Genomic DNA, 10,884 nt, shown 5'->3' with positions numbered 1-10,884 from the left:
GATCAGTGAAAATAGTAACAGGCTGTACAGTCGAACCAATATACACTTCAAAGTACTGCAAGGCGAGGATTAATGCAAGAGCTTCTTTTTCGATAGTACTGTAGCTTATTTGATGTTTGAGGAACTTTTTCGAAAAGAAACTGATCGGATGATTCAAACCATCTTCTCCGGTCTGCAATAACACAGCACCGACACCGGTACCACTGGCGTCAACTTCTAACAGAAACGGTTTTTCAAAATAAGGGGCAACAAGTACGGGGGCACTACAGAGCAGAGTTTTCAGAGCTTCAAAAGCAGATTGACATTCAGGAGTCCAGTTAAAAGAAACAGCTTTACAGAGTAACCCCGTAAGAGGACTAGCAACAACGGAAAAATTCTTACAAAAACAGCGATAATAACCGGTCATACCGAGAAATCGCCGAAGCTCTCTTCTAGTCTTAGGGACTGAAAAATCAAGGATAGCCTGTATCTTTGAATTCAGAGGACGAACCTGACCACTACCGACTTCTTTACCGAGATAGGTAACCGTAGCACAACCAAATTCACACTTTGCTAGATTCACGGTAAGATTGGCATCAGAAAAATGTTTGAAGACTTCATCTATAGTTTTAAGATGGTCTTCCCAAGTGTCAGCATAGCAGACAACATCATCTAAATAAGCTTCACACTTAGACACATTAGATAACACGATAGACATTAATCGCTGAAATGTAGCTCCTGCATTTCGAAGGCCAAAAGGCACGACGCGATATTGTAGGAACTCATCAGGGGTAGCAAAGGCGGAAATTTCAGATGCACGCTCAGTAAGCGGCACCTGCCAATAACCTTTTAGCAGATCGAGTTTTGTCACAAATTTTGCATTCCCCACACGGTCTACACAATCTTCCATGCGCGGTATCGGAAAGGAATCAGCTTTGGTTAATGCATTAACTTTTCTGTAATCTGTACAGAACCTTGAAGCACCATCCGGCTTAGGGACAAGAAGACATGGGGAACACCATGGGCTAGAACTAGGGACTGCTAAATTATGTTCGAGTAGATATTGGGTTTCTTGCCTCATCAATTCTCTCTTAAGTGGATTTACACGATATGCACTTTGCTTGATGGGTGCACGTGAATCAACATCAATGTCGTGTGTTAACACTTGTGTAGTGGTGGGGAAGTCACTGAACAAATTGGGATATCTCTTAATCACATCCTTGATATCAGTCTGGGTCGACATGGATAAGTGAGACAACTTTGCTGAAAGGTTTGATAGAGTTTCTGAATTGGACAAACGAGCAGAGGTAAATGTAGCACTATTCATCTTCAAACCATCAATTTCTGGTGCATATTCGGAGAGTGGTACACCTTCCGGAGCAACAGTAAGGACAGGGGCCTTAATCACAGAGTCAGAGCGTGCCACATATGCTTTCAGCATATTAATATGACAGACACGTGATTTCCGCCTACGATCAGGGGTATAAACAACATAATCAGTGTCACTCAATTTCTCATTAATCTCATAGGGACCACTGAATTTAGCGTTAAGCGCCGAACCAGGCACAGGAAGCAAAACGAGGACTTCATCACCAATTTGAAATGAGCGCTGGACAGCCTTTTGATCATACCGACTCTTCATTTGGTCTTGCACAGAACAAAGCGAGCTTTTAGCCAGTTTCCACAACTGATGCAGTCGATCACGAAATGAACTAATATAATCTAAAACATTCTTAGTGGGGGAGGGCTGATCAGATGAAAGAACTTGCTCCTGCAAGATCTTCAATGGACCACGCACAGTGTGCCCAAAGATCAACTCTGAAGGACTGAAACCGAGGGAAGCTTGAGTCGTAGTACGAATGGCAAACAACAACAGTGGGATTTCCTCATCCCATTCTTTTTGTTGTTCAACACAAAAGGTTCGAAGCATGGATTTGAGAGTCTGGTGAAACCGTTCGATGGCACCTTGGGACTGAGGGTGATACGCACTAGATACTTGATGTTTGATGTTCAATGTTTTTACTACTTTGGCGAACACTTTAGACATGAAATTTGTTCCTTGATCGGATTGAATATATTTAGGCACCCCAAAGGTAGTGCAGAATTTGACGACCGCTTTGACAATTGCATGAGCTTTAAGTGAACGCAGAGGTATTGCTTCAGGATACCTGGTCGATGCACACATTAGTGTTAACAAGTAGGAATTTCCAGATTTAGTTTTGGGCAATGGCCCAACACAATCAATCAAAATGCGCTCAAACGGTTCACCAATCACTGGTATCGGTTTCAATGGGGCCGGGGGAATAACTTGATTAGGTTTGCCGGATAACTGACATGCATGACAAGACTTACAGAATTTGGAAACGTCAGATTTCATTAAAGGCCAAAAAAAACATTTCAACAAACTATCATAAGTTTTTCTAACACCTACATGACCAGAAAGTTCATGGTCATGTGCTACACTCAAAACCTGCTCTCGAAAAGGTTTTGGAACAACAACTTGAAAAACGGTACCCCAATCATTGGTGACATGACGTGGAGACCACTTACGCATAAGGACACCATCGTCAAAGTAGTAGGCGACTGGATACTCTGGCAACACGCTCAGCTCGACAGCAGCTGCCACACAGGGACACAGAGTTTGATCGGCACCTTGTGCCTCAATTAACGTGTTTTTTTCGAATGGCAAATCGAGACTAGGAAGTGCACACATTTTTACTTCAACTGAATCAACTTTTTCCAGTGTCTCAACAGAATTGTCAGCACACAGAAAGGTTTTTGACAGATCTACAGTGTCTTTTAATTTTTGAGCCTGAGCTCGGGTCACCACACATGCATTAAACACATTTGGAAACTCTTCCTGCAAGACATCTTCATGTACTTCAGGCAGATCTATAACTTCAGGTAAACAAAAAACTTTGTTACCTGCCAAATCATTTCCCAGTATGAGAGCTACATCCTTAACAGGTAACTCAGCGCGAACAGCCAATTTAACTTTACCGGAAATAATTCCAGACCGCAAATAGACATTGTGTAAAGGAACTTTAACTACAGAAAGGTCAATGCCTTGCACTAGGACACTGGAACCACAGCTCGACTTTTCCGAAAATGGCAGCACACCCTCTAAGATTATGGACTGAGAGGCACCAGTATCACGAAGGATGCAAACATTTTTTTTTTTCAGAATCTGCTTCACTAAACGCCACTACACCTTCAAAAATAAATGGCTCAAATGCAGATTCAGCAGTTGAATCCAAAGTTACCAGCTCGGGAGAAAAAACGGGACATTCAGCTAATGCCACGCTTTTATAAGTATTTGTTTTCTTGCCAGCTTTTCGTTTCAGAGTGGGACAGGTACCAATGAGGTGTCCCACCTCATGACAGTAAAAACATTCACGATTCTCCACGTTTAAAACACTTGAAGCGTTCTTAGGTACTGTCGGGGAATCTTTAGAACTACGGACACGATCAGAAAAATTACGCTTTACGAGCGATGGAAACACTACTTTATGAGTAAGCACAAACTCATCTGAAAAAACAGCAGCTTCAGAAAGGAAAGACACTTTCTGTTCATTCAAGTATATCACAATTTTCTCAGGTAAACAATTCTTAAACTCTTCCAACAACATTAACTCTTTCAACTGCTCAAACGTGACAACTTTATTTGCAACACACCATTTCTCAAACAAATTGGCTTTGTCCCTTGCAAATTCAACGAATGTTTGACTAGGGGTTTTCACATGATTTCGGAATTTCTGTCGGTATGCCTCGGGAACTAGCTCATAAGCACGCAACACGGCATTTTTCATTACCTCATAATTCAGGCTCTGTTCAAGCGTTAAAGCAGAACAGACTTCCTGCGCTTTCCCGACGAGTTTACATTGTAATAGGAGCGGCCAAATAGTCTGCGGCCACTTCAAAGTAGCAGCGATGCGTTCAAATACCGTAAAATAAGTATCGACTTCACTCTCACGAAACAGTGGAACTAAGGCAATTTGTCTGCTGATATCAAATTCAGGTTTACTTACGTGTAAGGCGCGTCGCGGCGCAGGAACAGGGCTAGGAGTGGAAGCATTTACAGGTGGTGATACAGGTACACTCAGGCTGGGCGCATCAGAGACTGAGGGGTGAACAGACTGCTTAACTTTCAGCTCCAAGTCCAGCTCCTTGAGCCTGATCGCTCGCTGGGTTTCCAGGTCAACTGTGCGCACATGCAACAGTTGGCTCTGATATTGCTGTTTGCTCAACTCCAACTCCAGCTCTTTCAATCTGATCGCCAGCAAAGGATTACTAAGAGAAGGAAGGTTAGTGGGATCCGTGCTAGTCAACTCCGCGGGTTTGGGTTCCGCCCCCTCCCCAACGGAAGTCGACACTTGACCTGCAACACCCGCTTCACCTTCTTCAGACAAAACCCCACGTTCAACCAAATGCTTGTAAATCACTTCCTTAATGTCCTGCTTCCTATTTCCACGAGTAACCTGGATTTGATATAAATCCGCAATTGAAAACAAATCATCTTTGCGGCAAATATCCAACTGACGTACTGAAGGTTTAATCGCGAACTTATCTAACTCAAATCTCAAAGCCATTCCTAATTCCCTCCGCCTTAAAATGAAAACCACCAGGCAAACAAATAAACACAAAGCCAATTTCACGAGTTTCATATGTCTCGTTCACACAACGATACAACTCTTTTGGAGAGAAAGAAAAAAAGTCTTTTTTTTTTTTTTTTTTTTGAGACGAGCCCCCAATTTCTGTTACGACCTCTAGGGGTTAGACTTAACAGACGTAACAGAAATAGAAAAACACCAGAGAGCTGCCGAGAAAACGAGTTTTATTATTTTTTTTTATAAGGGAATATCTTCAGGGGCAGACAAAGCCAAAACAATAAACAAAACGAACTTATTTTTGATAACTAAATAACCTCAAAGAAAAATAAAGAAAACAAACTACAAACCAACTTCCCTACCTCCCTCAACCATAAACAAAGTGAAAAATAGGCTATACACAAAATAAAAAGGCGTCTAGCCCCCTACATCCCTTAATTCGGCAAACGTGTAATAAAGTACAAAGTTCCAGGGCGTACACAAAGCAGAATCAGAATCCAAGTCATAGTCAAACAGGCAATGTTCAGATAAACGGGAAATGTAATATTTGATCTCAGAATAACTAACACTCAACAGATTTACTATAAGTCTACTCAAAATATCTCTCTCTGGCACAACAATCCACAGAACAATAGGTAATCAGAATTCAACAGATTTACTATAGGTCTACTCAAAATATCTCTCTCTGGCACAACGGTTCGAAGTCAGCGAGGCTCGAAGACCCTAGACATGTGTTTGAGGTGGTCCTTATCTCTGGGGAAGGTGCATAGTGGGACCAATCACCATCTCCAGCTGGTTAACAGAGACCACGCCCACCTAGAACACAAACATGTCTACACACCTGAGCAGAGAGCTCAAATACAAAAACAATTCAGATACATAGTATATCTCAAGATCATAACAACCTGTCTTCACTAAACCTTCCTTTAATGAACTGTAATATAACAGATGCATGGTGATATAAGAAAATATGTTATGAAAAAAAAAATGCATATGAATGCACATTTCTTCTATGCTCACCTGTGTTTTCTGCATTTCTGTCAGCAGCTCCCTTCAGCAATTTTGAAATCTTGGAGCTTCTCTTCCTTTGTAGAAAGATTATATTATCACTCCTGAAACCACAGAACAATTTTAATTTATCAATATTTGTTTACCATGAAAGATCAAAGTACTTTTGAACTAATGTTAGATTCAGTTCATTCGTGCTTCATGTTAAGTGACGTCCATTAACAGTATACAGCACATATTTTAGGTTAAATAAGTTAGACAACTTCCAATAAACCATTGACAAACTGACAGCAAACCCTTTACAAAGCTATCAAAACATCTGAATACAGATGCTAGCGGACTTTTTCGAAGACTGTAAAACATTTCTGTGAAGTAAATATTCAACAGAAACATGTCGGTTACATGTAAGAAAGTGTCTGGAACAGTTGTATGTGATATTTGCATGATTTTAGGGACTAAACTCACCTGAAAGCAGTGAAAACAGCAGGAGAGACGGAGATTTACTGTTAGTCAGTTACAGTGTTGTGCACCGTTTCCATGGAAACTCCCGCCGCTGCAGCGTTTGAATGAGCGCGCGAGTCCATTTAAACACGTCACAGTCATGCAGCATTCACAAACCTCTTAAAATCTTTCTTTAAATCGCGAATTTGAAACTCATTTTGTAGTTCTACGACCAATACATTGGTGCAAAATGTATGATAGTGGGATAAATAAAAAATAAAAAAATTAAAATATAATTAAGATTTGTATCACTTTTTATTTCATTTTAAAACATGATTTTTATACTAAACTTTGCTTTTGCTAAATAAGCATAATACATTTTTTGAGTCATGCAAAACAGCATTAAAATAGGAGTAAAAAGTATAAAAGGACTGATCTACTGGTGTTTTTTAAATTAAACACTATTTATAACTAAAAATTTATACTTTATTGAGCTTTAATTGAACACAACTAAAAGAAAATGAGTCTGGAATGAGTTCTGGACCAGGCAGCTAGGAACATTTAGCTCACTTGATCTCACTTTCCAGAAAAAAATATTTACAAAAATGTTGATTGTGAAGAACCTTTATATAGTCTACAGAACCTTTTTGCATTGGATAGGTTCTTTTGGATATTAAAGGTTCTTCATGGAACCATACACCCTGCCAAATAACCATTTTTTTAAGAGTGTATTTTTTGTAAAACCTCCAGTGCTAAATCAACACTCCCAGACAGTGTATATATAATCCACACTCATAGTGTTAAAAAAGTAACACTGAAGCAGTGTTAAAGTTAATGAGATAATTAGTTTAGTAATTGAGTGATGATTGAGCATTAATGAAGAACACCTGCTGTTAACAAACTGAATCACTGAAAAAAAGAGACGAAAGGAGCAGAAAAACAAGATCTACAACTGACTTCAACCACGGCCTTAGATGAAATCAACACAAGATAAAAGAAGACATTAAATCTCTCAAGATCTCAGCAGAGGATGATTAAACAACTCCACAAACAGTATCACCTGCTTCACACGTTACTAACCAGATTGACTTTAGATGTTGATGTTTTAGTTTTGTTTGAATTACCATTATCGAGGTCAGTGTTTGCTTTAGTTGGGCTCTTGACCCTTGACTTAAAACATTACAGTTCCTTTAGCTGCCATAACAGCGTGTTTGTTTAGACATGTTAGTTATGGCAATCAGGTGTCGTTGGTTTGACTTCGATAAAGAAATCATCAGCATTTAGTGATGCACATAACTGGTTTCATGCAGAGCATTGTCATTGAGTGATTAAAATTTATTTTGTTCACATAAAATATAAAGCTTGATCCATCAGTTTTAAGATTAATCTGAAAGACTTTTGAAAGTAAATCGGCACTGAAAGATTAAAACTGCATTATCATACAGACATCAAGACTCAGCGTATGAATCTCAACAATGGTGACAATCAACGTATTCAGATAAACAGATACTCTGTGAACATTACAAAACAAGCTACTAAAAGTCACAACAAAATAGCAAAACAAAAGGAAATGGTAAGAATAAAAGAAAATACTAAGACAACTGCATAATTTATTCATGTCGCATTGCATGCTGGGAGCCATGGATGAGTTTTGATTGGTGCTCCCAGAATGCACTGCAAAATGGAGCTTTATGTTGATTGTCACCATTATTGAGATTCATATGCTGATTCTTGAAGTCTGTGTGATGAAGAAAAGTACATTTTCAGTGCAGAATAAGTTTCAGAAGTCTTTCAGATTAAACTTTCAGGTCGTTATGTACAGAATCTCAATAACAAAGTTAACTAATAAATCTATCAGTGACTATACTCCAAACTAATTCAGTTACTCAAGCCACTATACGCTGATTCCATCTTTATAAACGTAACCAACTACTGATCACATTTTCTCTTGGCTTTTTTTCTTTTCGCCATAACTAACATGTCTAAACAAACACGCAGTTATGGCAGTCAAAGTAACTGTAACGCTTTAAGTCAAGGGTCAAGAGCCCAACTAAAGCAAACACTGACCTCGATAATGGTAATTCAAACAAAACTAAAACATCAACATCTAAAGTCAGTCTGGTTAGTAACGTGTGAAGCTGGTGATGATGTTTGTGGAGTTGTTTATTAATCATCCTCTGCTGAGATCTTGAGAGATTTAATGTCTTCTTTCTTGTGTTGATTTCATCTAAGGCTGTGACTGAAGTCAGTTGTAGTTCTTGTATTTCTGCTCGTCTTGTCTCTTTTTTTCTCTTTCTTTCAGTGATTCAGTTTGTTAACAGCAGGTGTTCTTCATTAATGCTCAATCATCACTCAATTACTAAACTAATTATCTCATTAACTTTAACACTGCTTCAGTGTTACTTTTTTAACACTCTGAGTGTGGATTATATATACACTGGGAGTGTTGATTTAACACTGGAGGTTTTACTGTGTGACAACACATTTGCCAAATTTGATTGTTTCATTTTCAGAAATCATGAGATTAATTATGATTATTTTATTGAGCCCTATTTTTTTTTTAAGAGTAAGAAATAACTAAATATGTAGTTAATACTTTTGAAAAACCATGGGTTATTTTGTAATGGTTCTACTAAAAATGCTGTGGTAAACCATAGTTCATTTTGCAATTACTATGGTTTTCTACAAAAACTATAGATAAATCATGGTTACTGCAGTAAAACCATGATTAATTTCATAGTTACTATGGCTTTACTACTAAAACCATAGTTAAACCATGGTTACTGTGGTAAAACCATGGTTCATTTTGTAGTTACTATGGTTTTGCTACAAAAACCATAGTAAAACCATGGTTTATTATGTAGTTATTATGGTTTTACTACAAAAACCATAGTTAAACCATGGTTTATTATGTAGTTACTGTGGTTTTACTACAAAAACCATAGTTTAACTATGGTTACTGTGGTAAAACCATGGTTCATTTTGTAGTTACTATGGTTTTACTGCAAAAACCATAGTTAAACCATGGTTACTACAAAAAAAACCATGGTTAATTTTCGTAAGGGATAGGGCATTCTAAGTCAATCTACTGCAGTTTTTCCTCCCTCAATCAGTAGAAAATGTGGTTAACACCCGGTCATGCATGAAAAAAATAAATACCGTCATATACCGTGAAACCGGTATAATTTTGAAAAATACCGTGATATAAATGTTTGGTCATACCACCCAGCACTAATTAAACTCAAACTTTTCATATAAGAATCTGTTTCAGTCTTTTACTAATTTCAAATATGACACTGACAGCAAGCAAGATAAAGTAAACTATTGGTTGGTTTTGCAAATTTAAAGTCTTCAAGTAGTAAAGGCAGGTAGTTTACCTCCATCCAGTGTCATTGGTGGCTTCAAAACCTTTTTGTAAACACCACAGAATTGAGCTTTGCTGTAGAAGTTCTCCCAACGGGCCTTTAGTTTTGGGATGAATCTGGGGTTTCCTTTGTCAAGAATCCGGCCAAGTTCATCCATCACCTGAAATAATCCCACACACACATTTGAAAAACAATTGGAGTCAATAGGAGCTAAAATAAATGATCAAATATATTACTTACATGATCTAGTTCTCTGAAACGTGGATAAGCTTGCAGTATTTTGCAGTCTGTCCTGATCCTTCAAAGTATCTGAGTTGATGAAGGCTCTCCGAGAATCAAACTCAAGGTCAAGTAGGTGAGCAACTGCCTCCTTGTTAGGCTTTGGTCTTTTATAGATCTCTTGGAGAGTACGGTAATGTCTTGCCTGGCTTTCTTGACTATCAGTGTCAGAATGGTCTTCATCGCTTCTGTGGTCAGCCTGACTGAATGGTCTATCTTGGTCAGCTGATCCTCCTTGTCAAAAAAGAAACCAGTATAAACATTGATCCACAAACATTTTTAAGTATATTCTCAACATTTTGTACACTTACCAGCAGGGAATTTTGTGCTCTCTGATGGTTATGTGCTGCTCTCTTCTGGGTCCAACATTACAGTTGAAGCACTGCTGCTTTCTGCTGATTCTAATGTGCAAGTACTTGAATCACCATCATAGTCCTCAAAATCAAGGTGCCTTTTCTTTCTTCTTTGGGGTTTTTATGTTCTGGAGTATTTTCATTAATTGCTTGAAGACAGAATCCTGTTTGAATATGATACAAGGTTATACAAACAGAAACATTCAAATTAATTTATCAGATGGCTCATTTGTGTGTTGTGTGTGTGTGTGTGTGTGTGTGTGTGTGTGTATACACACAAACATACACATAAACACTACCAGTAAAACGTTTTTGAACAGTAAGATTTTTTTATATTTTTTAAAGTGGTCTCTTCTGCTCACCAATATTTTATCCAAAATACACCAAAAGCAGTAATATTTTGAGATATTTTTACCATTTAAAATAATTGCTTTCTATTATATATATATTTTTTAATTAATTTATTCCTGTGATCAAAGCAAAATTTTCAGCATCGTTACTCAGTCACACGATCCTTCAGAAATAATTTTAATATGCTGATTTGCTGTTCTTGAAACATTTATTTTTATTATTATTATCAATATTTAAAACAGTTGAGTACATTTTTTCAGGATTTTTTGATGAACAGAAAGATCCAAAGATCAGCATTTATCTGAAATAAAAAGCTTTTGTAACATTTTACTTTTGTTGGGGGGGGGGGGGATTCAGTAATTCATACTTTTATTTAGCAAAGATGCATTATATTGATCAAAAGTGGTGATAAAGACATTTATAATGTTACAAAAGATTTCTATTTCAGATAAATGCTGTTCTTCTGAACCATCTAATCATCAAAGAAACCTGAAAAAAATT

The 10,884-nt window shown here is 37.8% G+C and overlaps 1 protein-coding gene across 1 annotated transcript; it reads right to left on the bottom strand.

The window, feature by feature from the left end:
* Positions 1–2,100: 2,100 nt before the first annotated feature.
* LOC131542202 (uncharacterized) lies at positions 2,101–10,012 on the bottom strand. Its single transcript, XM_058778648.1, has 4 exons — positions 9,991–10,012; positions 9,641–9,913; positions 9,413–9,560; positions 2,101–5,698 (listed from the first exon to the last, which is right to left on the bottom strand). The coding sequence occupies exon 4, from the start codon at positions 4,641–4,643 to the stop codon at positions 3,132–3,134; it is 1,512 nt and encodes a 503-aa protein (XP_058634631.1). The 5' UTR covers positions 4,644–5,698; positions 9,413–9,560; positions 9,641–9,913; positions 9,991–10,012; the 3' UTR covers positions 2,101–3,131.
* Positions 10,013–10,884: the final 872 nt, after the last annotated feature.

This window comes from Onychostoma macrolepis, chromosome 01, assembly GCF_012432095.1.
Source record: "Onychostoma macrolepis isolate SWU-2019 chromosome 01, ASM1243209v1, whole genome shotgun sequence".
NCBI lineage: Eukaryota > Metazoa > Chordata > Actinopteri > Cypriniformes > Cyprinidae > Onychostoma > Onychostoma macrolepis.
The sequence above is the reverse complement of the archived record's forward strand: the minus strand, read 5'-3'. Positions and strand labels throughout refer to the sequence as shown.